At 41.7% G+C, this 25110-nt stretch overlaps 2 protein-coding genes across 13 annotated transcripts in view; both read right to left on the reverse strand.

Annotated features, from left to right (window-relative positions):
• plxnd1 (plexin D1) overlaps positions 1–11453 on the reverse strand; it is a 76663-nt gene extending 65210 nt beyond the window's left edge. The window contains exons 1-4 of the mRNA XM_086213658.1: positions 9955–11453; positions 7001–7177; positions 2287–2418; positions 573–673 (exon numbers count right to left, since the gene is read on the reverse strand). Coding sequence (XP_086069784.1) covers positions 573–673; positions 2287–2418; positions 7001–7177; positions 9955–11166 — 1622 coding nt within the window. The 5' untranslated portion in view covers positions 11167–11453. The remainder of the gene's footprint in view (positions 1–572; positions 674–2286; positions 2419–7000; positions 7178–9954) is intronic.
• Positions 11454–12984: 1531 nt separating this feature from the next.
• Positions 12985–25110, reverse strand: part of tmcc1a (transmembrane and coiled-coil domain family 1a) — a 47913-nt gene continuing 35787 nt past the window's right edge. For all 12 annotated transcript variants that reach the window (XM_086213679.1, XM_086213673.1, XM_086213671.1 and 9 more), the window contains 4 exons: positions 21117–21374; positions 20085–20779; positions 18017–18152; positions 12985–15164 (listed from right to left, as the gene is read on the reverse strand). In XM_086213679.1, the coding sequence (XP_086069805.1) occupies positions 14850–15164; positions 18017–18152; positions 20085–20779; positions 21117–21374 (1404 nt within the window). In that variant the 3' untranslated portion in view covers positions 12985–14849. The remainder of the gene's footprint in view (positions 15165–18016; positions 18153–20084; positions 20780–21116; positions 21375–25110) is intronic.

Genomic DNA, 25110 nt, shown 5'->3' on the forward strand with positions numbered 1-25110 from the left:
AGCCACATTAATCACAGTGGACTCTTGCTCAGTCCTAGAAACACTTCAGCCAAGTCACTCCTTAATGGGCACTCCCAGCCTGTCACCCAAACCACCAAAGAACCAGGGGATTGCTCCAAACAGTGATGTTCCTCCCCGGTCTGATCAGCTAATAAAAAGCAAACCAACTCTGCTCTGTCCAGCGACAGCCCTCCTAGCCAAAAACAGTCTTTGTCACTGCCAAAACTCATTCAGCCGCTTTGAAATGTAGAATGAAGATGATGAAAAGCAGCAAACAAGCCAGCCAAACAAACGAGCCAACAGACAGAAATAATTTCATTTTGTCATGAAACTGATCTTTTATTGCTTCAAAATGAGCATGAACTTAAGTCAATCACTCATTTTAACAGCTGCAGCGGTGATCACCCCACGGCTTTACATTACAGCATTTTCTCTACAGATTACATCAAAAAGCATGACACTAAAGCATATGATTGGATTGAGTTAGGTTTTGAATTCAGTGGAAAGGAGGCTGAGAGAAACAGAGAGTGGCGAGACATTAACTGGATAGAGGCAGTGTGAGTGTTTCTCACCGATTCTCCAGAGTGCACCAACCACAGTGGGCATCACCTGCTCCTAGACAGTCACTGCAGCTTCTCCACTGGTCACATTCTGCCACTTTCACCCGCAACAACTGCAAAATATCACACACATATGCATGAAATTTAAACACTCTTAAAAGGGAATATCAGAGAAATTAGCCCACAACAATTTGTATAAACAGCTGGGCCAGCAATAATGTCTAACATTTGCTGGTTCTAGCTTTTATAAGTGGGAGTTTGCTGCTTTATGTCATTTTAAGTTGAATATCATCAGTTATACAGCCAAAAACAAAAGTCTTGCCAATTTCAAATGACTTCTACATTATGCATACATCTAAATCTATGGCTTTGACTTGGTTAACTCAACAACCGTCCGATTGGCATCAAACGTGGGTTGTGCACAGCTGGCAAGCCAAGAATTCCAGTGCCAAGTTTTAGGTCAGGCGTTTAAGAAGGTCTGTGGTCTGAGGGTTTGAGGGTCTAGAGTTTAAAATAAGAGTAGGAATGACTGAGATTCCTGAGAGGATTCTGAAAGATTATTTTACTTAATATAAGCAAAACAAAATCTTAACAGGATGTTTCCAAGATCAATTCAAAGTTGTCTCCTTTGGCTAAAGGACACTGGCATTTCCCGATTCGTATGCACAATTAATGAGACAATATAATCATGAGATTAACTGACTGAATACAATCATTAGTAGAAACCTTGCAGAAAAATCTATAATTCATATGCCACTATCAACTGTAAATATTAGTTCAGGCAGGCCATGTAGATCAACTTCATCAGCCAATAACCTCCTATCTGCTGTTATGAAGTGCTGTTACGATCCACCACTGTAATTATAATAGGAAGTTTTTAAATAGTCTACCAACTCTCCAACTCATCCTTTAATTATTGTCGGCCTACATTCTTTTTATTTTACAAAAAAATATAGTTTACAAAATTTTCACATGAGAAAATGGCAGAACTTTAATTGTCCTTATTACTTCTTGTAAATGTGTTTTGCATATGTTTATTATGTAGTTTTTCTTGGTTCTTACTTGTATACATTCATCACCTCTGTCTGCTTTTATATGTTGCTGTTTATATCATTTCTCCTGCTAGATTGTTTGAGGGATTAAAGTCAATTCCGCTCCATCCATCCATCCATTTTCTTTTCTGCCTATCCGTTAAAGGTTGTGGCAGGGGCCTGGAGCCTATCCCAGCTGACATTGGGCAAGAGGTGGGGTTCACCCTGGACAGGTCGCCAGTGTATTAGCCATTCCATCAAAATTGATTGCCAATTACCTTCTCAACAATTTGCAGTTGTTTAAGACGAGAGTGGCCCTGATATGTCTGAAGTGGTATGCTATGGTAACTTTTTCAGTGTCCACATGAAACCATCATTTGTATACTTCCAAGGCACGAAGGACGCTGATTTAATCACACTCCAGTTGACAGATAATTATGTGCAGCCACATCCTGTCATTGGCATGACTGTAATAAAACATGGTTTGGAAATGCAGAACTGAACTTATTGACAGGCTGCACACGCGACTGTCTTCACCACAAATATGTGACTGCTCAGCTACATTGAGGTGAGCAGGATTCCCTGGATGTGAGATGTGGTCTGATTGCAGCTATTATGGATTCCTCTGTATGCCAACATGAATCAATCAGTAACAGAGGTGGAGACTGGAATATCCCCTGAAGCCACACTCTTACATGGTGAGTAGTCATGAGATAAAGGAAGTTCCTGTCGTTGGGGTCAAAAGTCATGATGTGGTGGACTGCTTCATTGGCTGGCAGCTTCAGTGTCCACTGATTAGCCAAGGTCATGTTCGCCAGGAGGGTCAGCTGTCAAGGACGCATAGAGGAGGAAAAAGAGAAGAGGAAACATGTTATAGATTGTAGCTTTGGAATAGATACAGAATGATCCAACCTACAGTTTCCACAAAGCCAACAGAGCCTCAGATTCACATTACTTTACTGTACTTTTTTCCCCAAGTCTGGAATTTTACCTTTACTTTAGTTTGTATTTCATCATCAATCCAGCTACTTTTAAAATCCTAATTTACCTAAGAAGAAATAAAATAAATAAAGCATCAGCTGGTAGATTTGTCTGTGTCCCAAGCTTCCCCTCTTTTTTTTTTTACTCATATCCATACCTTTCATAAAAATGGTCATTTAAATAAAAATGTTTCAAAACAAATTGTAAGGAAGAAATCAAAAACCTTGGAAAAGGTGTAGAGAAGTTATCTTTAACAAGACGACAACAACAATGAAAATGTAAAAAAAAAAAAAATTGTCTAATTTGTAAAAGATGGATTATATTTCTATAACCCACATTTCGTGGTAAGTAACGTTCTCAAGTCTTTCTGTCTGTATATATATTCAACAGTAACAAGTCTGACAACCACACACTCCCTTTTGAGAGTTCTATTTATTTCTTAAAGCATTATGTCACTCTCCACAGTCTCACACTCTCCACGGTCCCTGTCAAAACAATTGCAGGTAGAAACCAATACTAACCTCATGCAATTGCAAGAGGAGCAACTGAAATGTTACATTAATAGAAACAAATGAGCTGCTGTAAATAATGATGAAATTACCATATGAAGTATGGAGCTTATCTCAATAATTTTTTCATGTCATGATGTACATAAATATTTATGGCAATTTAATATATTGAAGTGACCAAAGCTATTGTGTGAATTAAGGTTACATGAACAACATGCATTCTACGCAATTTCTAAAAAATGTTTTGTTCACAGACAAAATTCCTGTTGTATTAATCTAATATTAATTGGAACATATGATTAATGTTTGGAGGCAATACTGTAACCTGAGGACTGCTCTAAGTCACTGGTAAGATGTAGCTATTAGACGTATTTTTTTTCTGAACTTCTTGTTGAAAAAATTTTGATCAAATTCCTCGATTATAATCTGATGAGGAAATTGATGCAAAATCTGGAGGAACAATTTTTGAAAGTTGGCAATAGAATTTATTTGTCGATTTTTTTCTTTGTTCATCTTCTATATCTATAGGTCTATAGGTAGCCTCTTGACACTTTGTGAAGACTGACACTTCCTTCTGGATCCACACATGCATTGGCTGCTTTGGGACCCATCCGAAAAGGACTCAAGAGCAATAAAGGGGTTCATTTCGGCCCCATCTTGTCATTCATAATTGTTTAGTTTGATCCATTGATCCATTTTATTATTTATCAGAGAAGTAAGTAAAAGTAGATACTTTTCACACGGGCCCTCCTTTTGATATAAACCTGTCAGAAATCAGTTGTTAAAAAGTAACACAATCAGTAATAAACATTTTTGGCTTGTAGTAGAGTAGTATTTTAGAACATAGGTACATGATGAATATAGTAAAGGCACATTCAGGGCCTGACACACGAGCAGCATTTATTGATGTCCTCCCCCTCAATTTGGCCTCATTCAAAACATTTAGCAAAAATACATTGCTTTTTTTCCTACGCAAGACACCCAAAACTTTATAAATCAAATGTATGAATGTATAAACATCAGCTGCCAGATGTGTGTATCTTTAAACTGTGAATGCTCCTATCTTTTACTTTGCACTATTTTTCGCAACCTCAACTTTCTCAAATTTATTTTAGGCCTCCCTTTGTTGAAGTAGTGTGCCTAATCTTGTTCTGCTGAGCAGTGATTTATCTAGATTCCGGCCTTCCTACAGCTAAAGATAATGAAACAAGTGACATGTTCCCAAGTACGCACAAACATACGCACACACACAGTCTGTTGTGGAGGAAAACAAACTGTGCTGAGTGAGACTTCCTGTCACACGGACAGTGAAAGCTTAGTTCTGCGATTTGTCTGGTCTTCTTTCACATCCTGCCATCCTGAGGAATTGGCCAACTGACCAGCATCTGGTGAAAAGCACGAGCTGTGTCACTTCTCCATGGACTGCACCCCCCCCCAACACACAGACACACAGACACAGACACACACACACACACACACACACACACACACACACACACACACACACACACACACACACACACACACACACACGTTGGGCGGCATGGCTCAGGGGTAGAGTGGCCGTCCAGCAACCAAAGGGTCGCTGGTTTGATCCCCAACCCTGGTGACCATGTCGAAGTGTCCTTGAGCAAGATACTGAACCCATAATTGCTCCTGATGAGTAGGTTGGCGCCTTGCATGGCAGCCTCCACCATCAGTGTGTGAGTGTGTGTGTGAATGGGTGAATGAGATGAAACTGTAAAGTGCTTTGAGTACCGCTCAGGTAGAAAAGCGCTATATAAAATGGAGTCCATTTACACACACACACACACACACACACACACACACACACACACACACACACACACAAACCAACACAGTGTGAAACCTTTACCACACACTGAAAAATGCTGGTTAATACTAAACCAGAAACCAGAGCGTATTCAAGTAAACCATTAGCTTCACCTGTGAGTATTATCTCAACCTCCTAATATCACTGTTTATTATGCCACCCACTCATCTATACAAACACATCTTCTGACTTGGAGATTCTAAGCAGCTGTGCTATGTCTTCGCCTCAGCAACTACAAAGACAGGGTGACACAGTGAGTGGTGAGTAAACAGCAGCCCACACACCTGGACGGGGAGCAGAGCAGCACAAAGACAGAGCGCCACCAGGTCAACTAACAAAACACCTGCTGTGCTGGCAGGTCGCTCTGACTCTATTCTCTGTCTATCTGCCTGCAGATGAAAGACCCCATTCAACTAAGGAGAGCTCAGCTGCTGTGTGCTCTCTCTCCCCATGTATGTGTGTGTGTCTACCTGAGTGTAAAGGAGAAGAAAGACAGATGGAGATGGGGCAGGAGAGAGAGGGAGAGATAAAGTATGTTTGAGATGGACTAAAGGGGAACAGAGAGAGGGGACAATGAAGCAGAAAACTGAGAAGTAGAGACTAAGATAAGGGTATAGAGGCAGAAAATGGAAGTCAGCTGTAATGTGGAGGGGGAGACTTCATTAAAACATGCATGTAATTACAAATTACTTCACCGAGGGCTCTCTAAAACACAGTAAAACAACCCTAACTTAATCTCTACCGCTGTTCCCTCGTGTTTAGTCCCAGCCAAACTCACAGTCAGAATCACATTACACACACTAACAGCACCATTAACCTTTGTAACAGCTCTATCCTCAGGGTGCACACACACGCACACGCACACACACACACACACACACACACCACACACGCACACGCACACCACACCACACAAACAAGCACACACAACACACACACACACACACCACACACACAACACACAACACACACACACATCCATATACAGTACATACTATAAACAAACAATGTAAGACACATAAAGCTAAAAAGCTTGTTGCCCAAGGTCACAAATACTTTACTCCATGTATAACAAGTTTGACACACATGCTGAGAGAACACACATATAGCCCATAATGGCAGGGTATGCAATCATGGAGTAAACATTAAAATCACCATACCCCTCACACTGGCCCACAGACACCTAAAAACACAGGCAAACTGGCAATCACGCAAACACACATACACACAAACATTCTAGACAAACAGACCAGTCTCAACTGAAACTGTGCATTTGGTAGGAACAATCCAAAAATTGGTTACTGGCAGGGTTAAAACTTTGCTGTCATCCGGGAGGAAAACAAGGAGCAGGAGACCCCAAACGAAACCCACAGCAGGATGGTTTTAATGTCCTAAAAGGTACCAGCCTAATGCAAAACAATAAGGTCAGAAAGCTTTCAGAGTTGATGCTGTTCTCCCCAGACAGATGAGGAGCAGCTTGTGGCGCTCGCAGGCAGGCTGCTGCTTAGTGAGCCCAGTGAGGGGTGACTAGGAATGTGGCTGAGACAGAATTAAGGAATGCTGCTAATTGGACAGGGAAAAAGTTTTCACAAGCAGGACCCACTGCAGATGTTTAAAAGCTGAGGCCTCTGACCGTCCACTGAAATCACCAACACATGCAAGCACTGATTCATAAAGTGGTCGGCCGTTTTTTTTTAACAGCTGGTGATATCCCAGACAATAACCAGGTCTCAGAAACATTAAAGCCTATGATTAGGGCTCCTTAATGGGCTGGGATGGGTCATGGATGATTGGAGTAAAGGGGGTTGGGTGTTGACAATGCTGAGAACCTCAGAGAAGAAAGCACACATTCCTGTTTGTTCTGTCTCAGCGTTTCATTGCACACCTCCGTTTAGTTTATTGAAAGACTCAGCTACCACATCACAGCAGCGGCACTTCGTATCTTTGCTGTTATAGTTTTTCCAAGCTCAAGGGCTTGATCACATTAAAAATATTAACTCTATTCAATAGTATATGCTGCAACTTCCTTTTCTCACTCACTGTAAAAGCACTCATAATGTGTGTGTTCATTCATATGAGTCTCACCTTACGCAGTCGCCCATTACTGGTTCCCAGAAAAACCACAGTATGGTTGAGTATATTGTCCACAGAGACTGAAGTAAGGCCGGAGTATTCAAATAAAGGAATGGCCCTCAGGGGTCTCCGTAGAGCCAGAGGGTGCTGAAGATGGGCTGCACCGCAGTCCAGCTGCTCTGGCTGAAGCTAGAACACAAGCAAAATGAGTTAGCATCAGTAACCACAGAACAGTGAGCCAAGTGATGAAAGTAAAATAGGAGACAAGAGCTGATCGCAGCGATCACAACGTTGCTGCTCATTCTTCTAAATCACTTTTCAGACATCTCAGTGAATACTTGAAAGGGGATTACAAGGGTCTTCAACACTCATAAGACTCTGCTTTTGTCAAATTCTCAGCGGGCAATGATAAAACATTAGTGCCACGCTTGGATGAGCACAGGATCTTTTGGGAATTCTCTGAATATTTTAAAACATGCAGAGGCAAAAAAAAAAAAAAGGGAATTAAGCACAGTAGATATTTGTAGAGTCGTTTCCCACGGGCCCCTCTGCTTGCGGCTTCATCTCTCTTATCATAAATTGTGTCTGGCTTTCCCCTCAGTGCTGGCCTTCAGACTGTCGACAACAAAAAAGATCACATTTCAGCAGCCATGGAATTACTAAAGAAACTTTAGTCTGTAATGGAAAAGTAGGTTGTATAAGAAAAACAAAGCACATGAAACCACTTTCAGCTGAGCTGTTGTCTGTCTCTGCAAGGCTTTGGGACACAATTGAGATAACATTCCCAGAAATGGTCACAGGGGGAGTGGCCTCGGGGCCAAAGCCAACAAGACAGTGGCAGCAAGGAGGGCAACTTTTTTGACCTGACTGCACAGTGGTCGTGGGACAGCCTTTTTTCACCTCAGATCTGTCAGTCAAAACCACCACAATGAAAAGCTGGAATTTCAACACATTCCTATGAAATTGTGCAAGGCTCTCTCTGCCTTTACTACCAGATACAATCAGTATGGAGAGAAGACAAAGGTGGCAACTATAGCGTGGAAAGAGGCTTCCTTAGGCCAAATATTTAGTTTAAAATGCAAATGAAATATGAATTCAGTGTATCTGGATCTAAATATCTATATCTATATATATATATATATATATATATATATATATATATATATATAGATATATAGATATATAGATATATACCTATATATAGATATATAGATATATATCTATATATAGTATAAATATATTGCAAAAACTTACATCACCTGGGGGGCATCAAATCTTTTTGTTTTAAGGATAAAAAACAATAGATTAAAGTTTGAGAGCTTATTTCAATTGCAATCATTAGTGTTTGCATGATTGAATGCAAAATTACAGATGAAAGTTTGTCAGCTTTAAGAATTCCTCTTCATTAAAACTTGTTCCTCAAAGAAACCATTTCAGTTAACATTTCTGGAGGCTGTATCCCATTGAGATATTAGGAAATTCTTCAATTTAGAAGCTGAACAAAAAAGTCAATAATCACAACAATCATCATAATAATAATCCTCATCATCGTCATCATATAATAATAGCGCCTTTAGAGGTGCCTCCACCTTTTTTAATTAAAGAACCTCCAAATGTTCCTCAAGGATCTTTCCCTTTATATCTTGTTCTGGGAAGGCTTGGTGACTTCCCTAAACTCATCGTTGAACCATTCACAAGTATTTACTCAGTTTTCAATATTGGGTTCTGTGGAGGGTCATGTTGGGTTGAGCAGACACTAGATCCCTTTTGTCCTAACTCTGGCTAACACAACTGTGTAACAGGTTGAAAGTAACTGTTCATTTCAGTTCTTAAAAAGTGGCTGTGAGCTCAGAAATATGACATCATGTGATATTTACGTTGAATTTGAACAAGAGCTTAAGTGCAGACAGACTATTTGTCATTTTAGAGTGAATAACACCAGAATTCCTGAGGTCATTGGATGACACAGTACATTGGTTTGAATTTAAGAATGTAAGCAGAATGAATTAGAGAAAGTATTTACCGGTTCAAATGGAACATGTATGTTAAAATGAATGTTGCTCTCACAATCCAATAAACCATGAGTTACTGTCTTATTATTGTATCTTAGGTGCTCCATATGATGTGAGCATGGGCTGAATCACACAAGATAGTAAATAAAAAGTTTGTAGTAAAAAACATAATAAGATCTGACTTGGTCTTTATGACCAAGCAGCTGTTTTTTACACTGGCTACCACATTTGTGGTCCAGTAACTCAGCCACAGACACCAAATAAAACACTTTTGAGGTTTCAGTAAAGGCGCAGTAAACTCTTAACCTCCTCCCATCCTCATATTTGATAAGTGAGGAAGCTGCTGGATGTGAGAGGAGTCTCACCCTTCCCACAACCCCCAGTGTGACTGTGGAGCATCTTCCCAGCTATCTTGACCTCTACTTGAGACATGGGAGATCCTCTCTCTCTTCCAGTCATGAGCCCTGGGGCTAAAGAGGACAACTGCTTATGAGCAGAAATAGAAAATGGCAGAGATATAGCAGTCACGAGTGTGTTGGTCTTTTCTGTATTGCCAGAAGAACTGTAGGGCTTAGTTTCAAAAATCAGAAGCAGCTGCATTGGCCAACTATGTTTAGGCACACAAGGAATTTGACTTGGAGGGGTAAAGGACAAAATAATAAGCAAATCTCCCATTCTCACATTGCTCTCGTGGCTGTGTATATTAGTAGCAAGCCATTTTTTTGGGGGGGGGGGGGGGTCTCATGATTCCTGCTTTTAATGCAGAAATTTCTACATTCTATCCCATGACCTAATGCTAGAAATCTTGTGATAAGTGGAACTGTCTGGAATGCTTTACATTTCGGTGTTAAAATTGATTGTGACCCTGTCTACATTCGTGACATTAAGTAAAGTCTCATTAGGTGAAGATAATTAAATACACAATTTCAATAACTAGAATAGGATATTCCTTACCACCAAGTTTCCTTTCTGAATGCAGGCTGCCCCGGAGCCCTGAATAACGCTGTCCAGCACCTGAACATCACTGCTGGGGGAGTTGGAGCAGTTCCTGCGGCCTTGACGAATCTCATCCTCGATGTCGCTAAACTTGAAAGCGCACAGAGCGGACTTTCTATCCCCCTTAGAGAACACTCCAAAAAGGTAAGGCTCTGAGCTCCTCCCGCTGTCTGTGTGGATCTCCGCGGGGTACACGGACAGTAGCCGGTTGTAAATGTCCCCGTTAAATCCGCATTGTAGAGGCATCTGGATGTAGGACTCGGTGAGCTTCCTGCTCTCCGGGCCGGTGGATTTTCGGGGGTTCTCTGTATCCAGACATATCCTGGCGAGTAAGCTGTTTGGCTGACTCTCCTTGTGCCCCATTTTGGCATCATTATTGAAGGCGATGTATGAATAAGTCTTTTGGATGAAGGTGTGGACGAAGTTCAATTTGTTTTTGGTTTTGACTTCTTGTTTAATCTTAAATACGTTCTCCTCTGAGGGGTTAATGTCATAGGTGAAAAGTCGGGATAAATCATTGATGTTCAAGGAGCGGATGGCAATCTCTGGAGTGTTTTCAAACCGTAGGTCCTCCTTGCTGTGATTCTTGGGGAAAAACTGGGTACCAGCCCCTGTGTAAGTGGCTCCAACAAGAAGCCGAGTGTTTCCTCCGTGACCCCTGAAGATAAGCCCCACGGTGGACGCGTTTGGGTGATTGGCAGCGATGTTGAGCATACTGGGGAAAACAGTCTTCTCGCCCTGGGGTGGGAACTCCACAGCTATTTCAGAAATATTCTCCATTTTTCGGAGCTCACAAAATCCCTGATATACGGATCCACACACGACCACGATTCCTTGCTCTCGATCCAGCTCCAGGAGCTTATTGTAGTTGTCAGTGAGGGATTTGGGATGCTCACACGGAGCCTGGGGGAGCTGTGGCGCATGGCACAACAGGTTGTCCTCCACTGGTCCGGTCCTCTTCTCCACCTCCATAGCCAAGGTCCCGTTCAGCTGGTAGATGGTGTTGACAGTGGCCAGGTAGACTTTTCTGGATACTGGGTCCACCACAAAGTTATTGGTCTGGTTTGGAGATTCAAATGCCTGTTGGATGTGCAGCGCGCTGGCACTCCGGCGCGTCTCCAAAGCAAGGACGCCGAGGAGCAGAACAGCTATCTCCATCGAAGGAGGCATTTTTCCTTCTGACCGGCTTCCGCGTGTTCTGTGCCGAGGGTTGCATTGAGTAAAGACAAAAATGTGTGTTTGTTCCTACAGCGACAATTCGAGAGGAAAGGCTGTTTCCTGCTTAACGCCTAAACCAAGAATGACGCGATAAGCGAGTCGTGCTTCCTTTTCAGGCTGCCTCCTCTGTCCCCCTCTGCCCACTGTGTAGCTCAGCAGCCTCTCTCCCGAGGCGCACTGAGCTACAATACCTCATTCAGATTTTTATGATCCTCAGAGAATGGACAAATAGAAACACATTAAAACTAATGTTCATTTGTTTATGTGGAATGTATGGAGATTAACAATGTCACTCAAAGATGTTTTTTTTAAACTCGTTTTAGTTTGGCCTGTGCATGAATTAGATAAAAAAGGAAAATTCCTGATGTTAAATGAAAGAACTGTCAGTTCTATAAAAGTGCTGTCAGTCCCTGATCATTGCACAATTGGCAGTACATTTCTTTGCGTAGATGAACTATTGCACAATTGTTGAATCTAAATATCTTACTCATTTTTTTCACGTTGCCCGTACAATTGTACGATCAAATTCACTTCCTTCATTTTAAATATTAATCTGCTGAAGGTCTAGGGTGAGGTCACCCTGCCATATGAAGATGTAACGCTCATCAACTCGTCCTTTCAAGATGGGCCGCTTGATGCGTCTCCGCCTCTGCATGGTTCCGCTCATCTCGGGGTTAATGGCGGGTCACCGTCCCACCTCCTGCGCTTCTCAGTCCCTCGGCTTTTAGATTAGTTCTGCAGATCCGGAGGGTTCCGTTTTGGGCACATACGGCACGGTAAGAACCGTGAAAGTGCAACCAGATGGGCACACCAGCGCACCTTTTCTGTTTTTGGCATCCATCCCACATAGTTTCCTTGCGCGCTTTTCCCCTCATAAATATTCAACCACAACACATGCGCACCCACTCAAGAATGCACGAATATAGTTAGCATTTTATTTTGTCTCTGGATTGAGAGCGCATATGCTCACAGCTTTGAACGGAATTTAAAGCTAGCTGGGAAACGAATGTGTCAGACACTGCATAAATCAGTTTTGCAGGCGAGACCTCGACGTTATCTCTGAATTCATGCAATAATTAAAATTGATGCTAAATCGTGCGCAATCTCTTGTGTCTATTTGTTGTGGCCTCCTCTGGGGAGTCACCACTCACAGATTTCAGTAGCGGAGAAAGGCTTTCCATACAGATAAGTGCGCGCCGTGTTTACCTTGGCGCACAGCCATGCGCATCAAATCTGGTACCACAGAAGAGGAGGAAAGTGTCCTGATAGAGTGCAATTTAATACCCAACCCTTCCTCAAAAAAAAAAAAAAAGTTTTGCAGAACAATGACTAAGGAATGATAGTCTAGAGGCCTCAGTAGGTCTGGAGTAGATCATAAGGTGCGGCAGGATTCTTGTTTTGTGCGCTTTTCATACAGTGTTTCGAGTAAAACTCTTGTTGGCCCACTGTGAGTTTAGATTTTAAGAATGTGGTTGAAGGGGCCTTCGACCAAACCTGTTTCCTTTCTGATAAGACGTGACACCTCCCAACCTGTTTCCTCCCTGATAACGAGTGACACCTCCCGGATGACCACTCACATTCGTACTATCTACAAAACCTTCAAGTCTGAAAAGCACCAGGGATATTTAGGGGTAAAGACCTCCCTCTAGTGGTCACATGACAAAACTACAAGCTGTGGCTGTTCAAAATGGGGATTCAGATCCAAACAATATCAAGACAGGTATTATGAATAATTTTTAAGGAGGTATTACAGCACGCAATTTAGTCAGGAATGCATTTTATTTATTCCACACTTAGAAAAGGATATCAGAAGGCACTGGAGTGGTTTATCATATAAACCTATATCAGATTTACTGCCAAGGTCAAGCTGAGGTCAAATGTCAGCCCACTCCCAACCTGTCTGTTACACCCAAGAAATTTGAAATAGCTCAATAGATTTAATAATCAAGAAATAAAGAAAATCTCTTTCTGTGGGTTTAATCTTTTGACAAGGACGAGTGATGAACTCCACTGAGGACAACTGTCATAAAGAGTGACAACCTTTGAAGTCTTCATCAAAGGTCATTCCCGCCTCAGCCTGACCTACATGTTATCTAGCAGAGTGCTAAAGTGCAGCTGTACAGTTCATCAATTTCTCAGCATGGAATACAGGGTGGACTATTAATGTGGCAGGTCATCTTGTCATGTCCTTGACAAGTTGAGAAAGAGTATCAAGAGAGACTGGATGTCGAAATGAGGAACTGTACCCGACGAGTGCACAAACATGGCTGAAGATTTGGAGTCAAGTGGAGTATCTAACAATATGCTTCCCAAATAGATACATTCTCGACATCCAGGCAAGACATTCATGACACATCGGAAGAGAAGCAAGACCCTTCCTGCTTTTTCTCCTCTCAGTTGGACCCTTTGGGATGCTTAGGTATCCCTGGGTAGGCTGAAGTTTGGCACTATGTGATTACACCAGAAGATAGTGTACTAAAAAAGAAGGATGACCACAGAGATAATACGCAGGGAGTGTGTGATGAAAGGACAGTGTGGATTTGACTGTTATGGCAGTGGAGACGATGTGCACAGTAGATATAAAGCAGCAGCATGCACTTCCCAACTGAAATGGAACTAGATAAACACCACTCTTTCCTAACCTGATCAGGTCAAATATGGTGGAAATTATCCTGGAAAATTGGTTTTAGTCAGACAATGGATGTTTGTCATTGCATTTAAAAGCAAATCTGGTTCCCATGTAGGTTGTCTTAATGAAAATATACAGCATTGTTTACATAGATGTTGCAAAGACTACAGACACTTGAGAATAACCAGATGTTTTCTGTGTATTTTCAGTTGCTATGGTGAGCAGGCCAACCAAGCTTTGCCCACTACAGCTGGACTGCTCTGACTTTCCTTCATAGCCTCCCATATTTCCCCAATTTTTTTTTTCTGTTTCACTTAAAAGAAATAAGTAAAAGGATGTGATCTTTGCTATTACAAAGTGTGAGGAAGCACAAAATGTCTCTAGTAATTAGGACACTCAAAGGTCGGTCAGTCTTCAAATTGTTCCGTCCCAACACATCTCATCACAGCAAGAAATGCGCATCTCCCAGGGAAGTTTTCAGCCATGGTTCAAATCTACTAATCACAGCTAGGTACAAGTTCTCCTCCTAAAGGCAAACACATTTGCGTGGCTCTACGAATGAACAGGGCTTTTGAGGTGAATTGCCAGCCCAGTTTCTTGACTAAACTCCTCTTCATGAGATGAGAGGAGCATGATGCTACATGGTACTGAATAAAATAACATTGAAAATAAAAATAATATTATTAGAAATAATATTATAATTGATTAAACTCTAAAGATAAAAACAGTACAACGCTGCTTCATATGAGGAATATCAACACAATTGTTCATTTAAAAAAATGTAAACAGTCTCATCCTTCCTTAATCAAGAGTGTCCTTAAATTTGTGGTTTCCTCATCTTCATCTTGAATTCAAGCCGTGTCTGAATGTGCTCAGACAAATTTTCAGTGCCGGCCAAACAACCACGCTAACGAACACTATTGTGTTTGCCAAACTCCCTGCATGATCACGGCTACAGGTTCATTGACTGGTGTCAAAAAAACAACACGTGTTGATGTTGGTCTAGTCATCCTGGGGGTTGCAGAGCACGGTGTGTGTACCCCGAGAGAGCGTCCCAGTTTCTCCACAAGAAGGCCAGAAGGAGGATGAGGAGGAGGGTGGAGAACGAGCGTGAGCGTGTCTTCATTAAAGGGACCACACAGTTGGCCACAGTTGACACAAAGACCAGAAGGACAGCCATGAGGGCGAGCAGTACATTGATAAGTTTTCCCAGGAGGGTCCTGGCTGTGGCATTTTCCAGCCCCTCCAACTGGACGACCTGCTGTTGCTGCTGTTGGAGCTCCATCTTAGAGATTCTGGTCTGACATGCCTCCAGCGCCTCCTACAGAGGACATGCAGATTAAAAAATATCAGTCATTTCAAGTTTAAATTCTCACACATCCATGAAATCTAAGTTCAACATTTCAAGGACTTTACCATCCCCTGCTGCCAGAGAAAGGAACTACAGTCAGGGGACAAGCAGTTTTTAAAAGAAGCCCTCATATCCAACAGGAAAAGGCAGGAGAAGTGTGAGACATTTAGCGTCTGTTTGTTAAAAACAGACGGGCCAACAGACTGACTGGATTCTTGATCTCATCTTCCAGTTTACAGTACCAACATGCACTATGAGATAATACTTTGAACTGTCAGGGGATGTATGGCCAACTGTCAGTTCAAATTCACACTTGTGCTGCCCATGAGGTTACTACAACATACGGAAGTAAATAAACATGGACATTGAGAATGACAATGAGAGAAATTAAATACTTATTTATATCTATCTATCTATCTATTATATATATATATATATATATATATATATATATATATATATATATATATATATATATATATATATATATATATATATATATATATAATGCACACACACACACAGTCATCTTATCATTTAATGGATTTTCTTAATTTTAATGACTATTTACATAGTGGATTCTGACTGAAGGCATCAAAACTATGAATGAACACATATGCAATTATGTAGTACACAAAAAAGTGTGAAATTAAAACATGTTTTAAAGTTTAGATTCTTCAAAGTAGCCACCCTTTGCTTCAATTACTGCTTTGCGCACTCTTGGCATTCTCCCGATGGACTTCATGAGGTCGTCACCTGAAATGGTTTTCCAACAGTCTTGAAGGAGTTCCCAGAGATGCTGATGTTTCTCTTTACTTAGCGGATTGGTTCTTGCCATAATATGAATTCTAATAGCTGTCAAATAGGACTGTCAGCTGTGTACTGACCTCACTTCTGTTCGATATAACTGATGGTCCCAAACCCATAAAGGCAAGAAATTCCACAAATGAACCCTGACAAGGCAAACCTGTGAAGTGAAACCCACTTCAGGTGACAGCATCATGAAGCTCACTGAGAGAAGGCCAAGGGTTTGCAGCGCTGTCAACAAAGCAAAGGATGGCTATTTTAAGGAATCAAAAATATAAAACATATTTAGTTGTTTAAACTCTTCTACATAATTCCATATATCTTGCTCCATATATTCGATGTCTTCAGTATGTATGTATGATGTAGACAGTAGTAAAAATACAGAAAAAACATTGAATGAGAAGGTGTGCCCAACTTTTGACTGGTAGTGTGTGTGTGTGTGTGTGTGTGTATATATATATATATATATATATATATATATATATATATATATATATATATATATATATATATATATATATATATATTACAAACTCACATAAAAACTTGATTAAAATCTACCTAAAGGTTGTGATTTCAAGAAATGTGAAAGAGCATGCATCAGTAACAGCAACACTGTCATGAATGGAGTTGAAATGAAAAAATGGCTACATACATATATGCAACTGTTAAATATTTCAGTAAATGAATATGGAAAATTTTCTATTAAGTTGCAATTTTTTTTTATATATGTCAAACATACATAACACGTTAACTCAGATAGTATTGATGTATAATTTCATATTTCATTCATTTTTCCCACAGGCCCTCAATAAGAGGTTATAAAAAGCAGAACATGCTGTGCGTTTTCCAATTTCTTATCCCTTTCCATGACCCCACTTCTACATCACCATTTTGGGATCACTCTTGAAGAGCATATTTGAGTTAAAAGAAAGAATATAAATATTCAAGGATTTTGATGATTTTTGTTTGGATTAATGTCTCCTGACTTGATTGATATGCTTGTTGACTAGAACTGGTAGAAGAGACCATGTCTCTCCTGTACTGGCTTCTCTGCGTTGGCTCCCTGTTAAATTCAGAACAGAATTCAAAATTCTCCTTCTAACATACAAAGTCCTCAACAATCAGGCTCCTTCATATCTGACAGAGCTCATAGTCCCCTATTATCCTGCTAGAACCCTTCGCTCCCAGGATGCAGGGTTACTGGTGGTTCCTAGAGTTTCTAAAGTAGAATGGGAGCCAGAGCCTTCAGCTATCAAGCTCCCCTCCTGTGGAACCGTCTCCCAGTTTCAGTTCGGGATGCAGACACCCTCTCTACCTTTAAGAGCAGACTAAAGACCTTCCTTTTTGATCAGGCTTATAGTTAGGGCTGCTTAGGCTGGCCCTTAGTTATGCTGCTATAGGCTCAGACTGCCGGGGGGATCTTCCATGGTGCACTGGGCTTCTCTCTCCTCCTCTCTTCCCTCTCTGTCCTCCCGTATGTGTAATACATAAATCATACTCATATGTGTTACAAACTGGTCTTCTTCTCCGGAGCCTTCAGGCTCCCCTCATCCCAGATCCCAGGTGCTGTTGGAGGAGGCCACAGACCTGAAGAGGCTCAAGCTGCCACCCGTAGCTCCACCTGCTCACGTCCCCATCTGTCCATCAGTCTCTTCCCTTTCTCTCTCTCTCTTTATCTCTGTCTCTATCTTTTCTTCTATATATCTGTATTTCTCCATTATCTGTCTTTGTCTCTGCCCTGCTCTCCTGCTCTCCATCCCCCCGACCAGTCAAAGCAGGAGGCCGTCCCCATTGAGCCTGGATCTGTTTGACATTCAGATGAAGGTTTTCATCGCCACTGTTGCCTGATGTGCTTGCTCATGGAGAATTGTTGGGTGTAAATTCATTGAAGAAGTGTGGTACTAGACCTGCTCTACTTGTAAAGTGTCATGAGAGAACTTTTGTTGTGATTTGGCGCTAAATAAATAAAATTGACTTGACTTGACTTGTGGACATAAGCCAGTTACACCTACCTGGATGTCTCTGGCTCTCTCATATGACTGGTAGGCGATTTTCTCCTCCATACTGGCCAGCTCCTGTTTGAGGTTCAGTATCTCATTCTGGTGAAGTTCAGTCAGGTCATTCAGTTGCTCCTCCAAACGTTCACACCTGAGAACACAAATGCAGAAAACACACACACGTGAGAGTCTGGGGTGTAATTAGCTTAGACAAAGAACATGCAGGAATTAACAGAAACAGACCCTGGAGGCATCTGACCACATGGCACCCGACTGAGCTGATGACTTGTCCTGACAAGATTAGGACACGCTTAGTCATCTGCTGATCCAGTGGGCCAATCACAGAGACTCAGCAGTAGGACATTGACCAATGGTGTGTGCCCAACAGCAGGAAGAAGGCTCTACACTGACGTTTATTTTGCCAGACAGAAATAATTGGATGGAAACGATGTGTCCATATTCGATCTGAGGTAGTTTCCTTTTTTTTTTTTAAAAACCATATATAATATTTCAGGTGGACCAGTATATTATGTTACAGAGGTGCAAGTAGTATGAATCCAATTTATAAAGCTTCAATTATTATACAAGTTCATAAAAGTTACCATTTTGAAGGGATCACGTTCAAAATACCTGGTTAAACCTCTGATATTTTATATAATAAATAAGTCCATGGTTTGAAAATGATTCAATACATCCATCAAGGGCTGGTACAATATATTTTCATTGCTCATTAATGTGAAGAAACTGGCGCACAATACAAAAGGAAAATCATGTTTTGCAAGTTGCACATTTTGTTTCAAAAGCTCAGCATCTATGAGGAACTACAAATTTTGGATCAAAAATGTATTCAATCATAAATTCTCAAAATTCTCTGCTTTCCTCTAGATACACTAATACCGTGTTCTATCAACTGATCCATAATAATTTAATCCAGTCCATTTTTTGTCATTTTTTTAGATTTAGCTTGAATTCAGTCACTGAGGAGCTATTTAGCAACATGATGGGTTTCTGAATGATTATTCCCAGTGGACAGGCTGATAAGAGCAACTGCAGGGTCATTTTTGGAACATTATTTTTGTCTAAGAGGACAAACACCGGACTCCGATGAACATTTAAGGGAGAAAAATGCTCATGTTCCCCTAAATATGCTGCCTCTTAAATGCCACTCTTAATCCTTGTGCCCTATTCTCAGAACTTTCTGGAGGAATGTAAGTGTGCCTTTGAAGGGCCAGCTGCCCATAGACAGACCAAACAAAAACAGAAGCTGTACAGAGTTGTCTAAGACCAGATATACGGATCCAGAGTGAGGGATGAAATGACACACTGAAGAGCTTTGAATATAGAAACTCGTGAGTAGGCAAGTGCAGGGGCGGCATGGCTCGGAGGCAGAGTGGTCGTCTAGCAACTGAAGGGTCGCTGGTTCGATCCTCACTTCCCCCGGTGACCATGTGGAAATATACTATTGCAAGATACTGAGCCCTTAATTGCCCCTGATGGACTGGCGAACCCCACCTCTTGCCCAATGTTAGCTGAGATAGGCTCCAGCCCCACCCACCACGACCATTAATGGATAAGCAGTATAGAAAAAGAACGAATAGATGGAGTTGGCAGGTGTGGCTGACAATTTTGTGTAATACTCATTTTAAATGCTCAAAGCAACAAATACCATGACTACAGTCAAAATTCTTAAAAGCTCTTCAGGGCTTTAGACAGTGTTGTGTGTCAGAGTTTATATGGATTTCAAAGAGAGCACTGAATTAGGGCCATTCGAATTCTGCATGACACATGCGTGAAATGTTTTATAACAAAGTAAATAGCAGCATCTCAAGGTCAAAGTTCGTTTTTTATCTAGTAATGCCAGCTTTGATAAAACAGAGCACAAACAGGGAGAGTAATGCCTGTGATGATCAGATAGTGAGGCAATAGGAATTATCAGTCATGTGTACAGAAGTACCTTAAATCTTTCATCCTGATTATACACTGTTGAAGTTTTAGGGGATTTCTTCTGCTGAAATGATGTATGACACACACGCACACACATACACATAAACATAAGTAATACATCTCTTCTTTTCATCAGTACCTGAAGCGTTCCTCCTGCAGTGCCTGCATAATAACTGTGTAGTCTCTCTGATAGTGGCTCTTCAAGCCATCTAAGCTCTCTTCCAGCCTTGCCTGGCCCTCCCTTAGCTCCTGCATCTCCTGCAGCAGCATGTCCAGGCTGGAGCTCTGGCCCCTCTCCAATGTGTTACCCTTGGAACTGGGGGGGCCCCCAGGGGCCCCTGTAGTGCTGTTGGCCCCGGCTGAGCCGGATGTGGCACTTGAGCAGTCATCCTCACTGCCATACTTAGGACTGGACTGTAGGTGATGCCCAGAACTGCCCAGTGAACGCCCGCCGATGACCCCTGTCACACCATCCTCCACAGAGGGGTCATCAAGTGAGTCTTTGAGAGAGGGGATGTTGTCAGCGCTACCAAATTTGTTGCGAATCAGCGAGGCAATTTCCCGTGGTTTGGAGACAACAGCGCCAGCGGCAGAGTGGGTGGCCTGGGAGAAGCTGGACAATCCTCCCTTGACGCTGTCAACCACACCCTCACTAAAGCCTGTGACTTTGGCTCCAACATCTTTCAGGCCCTGCTGCATGTCCCGCAGAACATCCTTGGGCTGACGGGGGATACCGTTGTGCTCCACTTCCCGTAGCTTTCGATGGTAGTGCTCCAGTTTCCTTTGCAGTTGCTGAATGGTCTGTGCCGACTTCTGGTTCTTTTTCTCAAAAACCTGACAGCCACAAAACAAACAGGTTTTTATTAAGGTTGGGAATAAACAGACAGCACATCAATATATTCATTGAGGTATCCTCCTTCATCTAGGGAAAGACAAACTAAACAAACAGGTTTAATATTAATGCGCCGTTACTTCATCTTAACAGCTTGTTTGAGTTAAGAGCCAATCAGCTCACCAGAATATGAAGTGTTTAAGCAGTCTGAGATTTTCGGGTGCACACATATTTAGAGAGCTAGAATGATGATATCATGTTGGCCCCATTCATAACATTTGAGACACAACGGAACCAATACACTATTGCACTGGGCCTTTGTTTTAGTGTTGATTTTACCTGCTTGATGCGTGTGCTTTGCTGTTTGTCAGCATTGTTGGCCAGTTTGAGGTACTCTGCGACGTTATCATCCCTGGCTGTCTGCTCAATCTTTATTTGTTCTGTGAGCTTGAGGATCTTCTGCTGCAGCTGGGCAATGGCCTGCTTTGTGCGCTGAGGGTCCGGGGTACTGTCCTCACCCACTGGAAATGAACTGTCTCCCCCACATGACACAGCAAGGGATGTTTGGCCCAACCCGCTCACCTCCAGGCGGTCAATCTAAAGCAAAGACACAAGAATGAGAAGAGAGATAAGTACAAGGTTAAGCTGAGAAAATGATGGATTCCAGAGAAAAAGAATAAGGGCGCAGAATAGGGAAGAAAATCGAGTTGCATATTAACGTTTCTTAGTCATGTGCTGACTCAGTGAAAACAGGGGCTTCTGCATTTCTGCAGCTGGTTCACGAGAAGGAGGGCAAACTGAGTCAATTGAGAAGGTTGCTTACGGTCAGCTTCTCTAAAGAGGAAGATGCAGGATATTATTTTTGCAGCAACTTTTATCATTTAAATCACGCACACATATATAGGGAATCAAGCTATCACAACTCTCTTCTTACAGACATTTCTATTTTCGCACCATGCCACAAGACATATGCCAAACTAATAGGATATAAGATTCCGTTTCAAAGAATGTTTATCTCTTTTCTTTATCAAAGAAAAAAAAAAACCCTATTGAACAGTTGAGGTTAATGGGGCCCAAACACTTTGTGTAAAAATCAAAGATACCATCTAAAACATGTCTTTCATTATTGGGATAGATTAATCCGCCCTTAGAGGATGATGAAGCAAGCGTTTTTCTATCACAGGCTGATGATGTGATTCATTTCCTCAAACACCTCAGGGTAGAAAACACACACATTACAATATGCTTTAGGACTGGAGCTAATCGTGCTTAAAGGGGCATTAAGATCAAAAATATTCTTCTCATCACACAAAATAGACGGGGGGCACCAATCAGAAGCAGAGACATATGCTAATCCACCAGTTACAAATGATCACTCTACATATTCCTGGCGTAATGCCTTAACAGGTAAAGGAAGCACGCACCGGAGGCTCACCTGCATGCGCGATGGGATGACTAACTGATGACAAGCACCACAGTCAACACCACAAACCACAACTGCATCCGGTAGAAAACCAACAATCCTGTTCAAATTTCCACTCTGAGTTGCGATTTTAAGTACAAGTATACGGACTGGACCAGTTCTCTAAATATTTTTACCCCAAAAAATTACGTGGGCAAAAAGCGGCGCTTACCTTTCCGTTGGCCAGACGGAGAAATTGTTCCCAGTGCATTTTCCCCAGACTGAGATGAGCAGAGTATAATCATGTATTCTAACACAGCAGTGAAGTACAAGAGCTTAATTCTGGTCGGTAGAATCCCCGTAGAGATTCCTTTTCACTGGTCATTCCTGCCACCGCGACTCGCCGGACTTGTTGTGAAGAAAGTGGAAGCGCACCTGAAACTCAACCAGGCAGAGCGGTGAGCCCCGCCCCCCGCTGAAAGACAGAGGATGACATCATCCTCTGAGCTGCACAGCAGGCAGCCGTCAATCATCCTCACTGTGAACAGATATCCCCAATTCCCGACTTCACTGAAACTGAAATTCACAAAAAAGAATAAAAGTGCCATTACTTGTTCAACAAACCTGATGACACTAGCACTAAGTGTGTCTCTGAGTCTCAGTGTCTCTAAATAGTCACAGCACACACTGAGGGACCAAGGCAGACACAAAAAATATCTCTAGCTCAACAAATATTAGGGCTGCAACTTATTATTATTGGTCATCAAAGATTGATTTATGAATCATTTAGTCTATACAATAATAAATTAATTGTATAAAACTAAGGAATTAATGCCAAGAAACATGAAACATCTATGTCATGTCACTTTAAAACATACATGGAGGATTTGACCCTTCAATATGCCAGATACTTGCTGATCAGTGTCTCAAAGCAGCACAAAAAATGAAAATATACAAAATAAATTGTTAAGTAATTTCAGGCAAGTGACGATCCAGTGAAACAAGACTTCAGGATAGACTGGGAGTCTGAGTTGCAATTTGAGACTATATGAACTGTCTCAGTCCATCTGTGCCAGCCAGTAGGTACCAGAAGGCAAGAAAAACCAGTCCAACATCTCTTTCACACACACACACACACACACACACACACACACACACACACACACACACACACAAACACACACACACAAACACACAGCTTGCAGGCACATTCCTCTACATCCAAGGAAACACTAGATTTCATAATTCATGTAAATTCTGCAGCTAATTTGACTTTAAAATTGTGTGTTGCAATGCTGATTACACTTTATCATTTAGCAGTAGATGGCCCACATTCATGAGTCAATTTACCAACCAAATGAAGTGTACAGTAAGTCTAACCATACACTGATTAAATCCTCTTGACGGGCAGCCAAGGCAGACAAATGAATCAGAGATCTAGAATAGCCTGCTGGGCTGGCACACCGGAGGACTGAGAAGTGACGTTTCTGAGCGGCATCTGGTCTGTTTCAAGCTATAAACAAAACAGTATTAATAGCTTCATGAGGGCAAGCATGAATGAAGGGCTCATTACACCCAAACGTGCCCTAACAGAGTTCCAAGCTTTACTCAGAGATTACTTCATTTGCATAATCAAACATATGCCCTTTGACAAGAAGTTTATTGTAGATAAAGAGGTCAAAGGACAAGTTAGCTAAACCCTTTGAACTGCATATCCTGCAAAGCTGAGCAGATAGATGTTTGAGACATTGTGATAAGAAAGCCTGGTGACTTGCACAAGCTGGTACTAAATCAATCAATGTCAGCAGAGCTCATCACTTATGAAAAGTGAAAGAACTACTGGACATTCAGGTAGTTTCCAGCTCTACATATTTGGTCACAGTTATGAGCAGCACTAGCTTATAACACTGTTAGGGTTCATCACACACATAGCAAAGTAACGTTTCATTGCCAGTATTCTAACAGTGAACAAGTTAGAGTTGGCTCTATGATCAGTGTCATCCTCAAATGGTAGAGTTTTTGTTGAGACTAATCATGCATGTAATTAAAGATGGTGAGTTGAAGGATTAGGCTAATTTCCCAGGGCTAACAGAGCCAAACATGTTGGAGCGAAAGCCTCTGCACAACTGAAGCCTGTGTAGTCTAATGAGGCAAGCTGTGTAATTGGGGGTGGGGGAGTGCCTGATCTCTTTCTGATTAGACTTTATCAGTTTGACAGAAAGACAAAGGGTCAGCCTGGACCCCAGGCCCCAACGGCTCCTTTTGAATACATAATTTTCTCAATCCACCCATGTCCCAAACTAGGTCCACCTGCTGCTAGGTCTGCTTGTGCAACAGCCTCTGATCCCAGTAAAGCTGGTTAGAGCCGTGACAGGGCAACCCTGATTTACCTTGGATTCACACGAGGCCTGGGAAACACCAAGTCAAATCTAAACCTACGTCTGACCATCTCACACAAACAGGCATTTAGAACGTATTTCAAGGCTAACAATGTTAGTTATGCATCGCACATAATTAGATTCACGCCACAGAAACATACTGCATCACCTCATATCAGTCTCTCTTAGCCACACATATCCCAACTCTTGCTTGTTCATTCGATGTAGGTCATAAAGCAGCAACTGGGCTGATCAGGGAATCTCTTTACTCCAGGAAAGCAACTCATGCATTTTTTTTCTCTTTCAAGTCCTGTTTGTTGTTTAATCAGATGAGATGTTCCGATGGACAAAAAGGATAAACGGTCAAAATTTTAAGCGCCTTGTCACTCGTTGATGAATATCTCCTGCACAACTCTCAGTGAGTAGAATCTGAACCCCCTTTACTCCATCAACTGCTTCTTACTGTTAAAAATGCTGTATAGTGTCTAAAAGCAAATATTTAAGACAATGTTAAGAGTAAACATGGCAATCATAAACCACAAGCAAAGCTGAG

The sequence above is a fragment of the Aulostomus chinensis genome, chromosome 9 (assembly GCF_037954235.1).
Source record: "Aulostomus chinensis isolate RoL2024-O1b breed Wild chromosome 9, RoL_Achi_v1.0, whole genome shotgun sequence".
Taxonomy (NCBI): domain Eukaryota; kingdom Metazoa; phylum Chordata; class Actinopteri; order Syngnathiformes; family Aulostomidae; genus Aulostomus; species Aulostomus chinensis.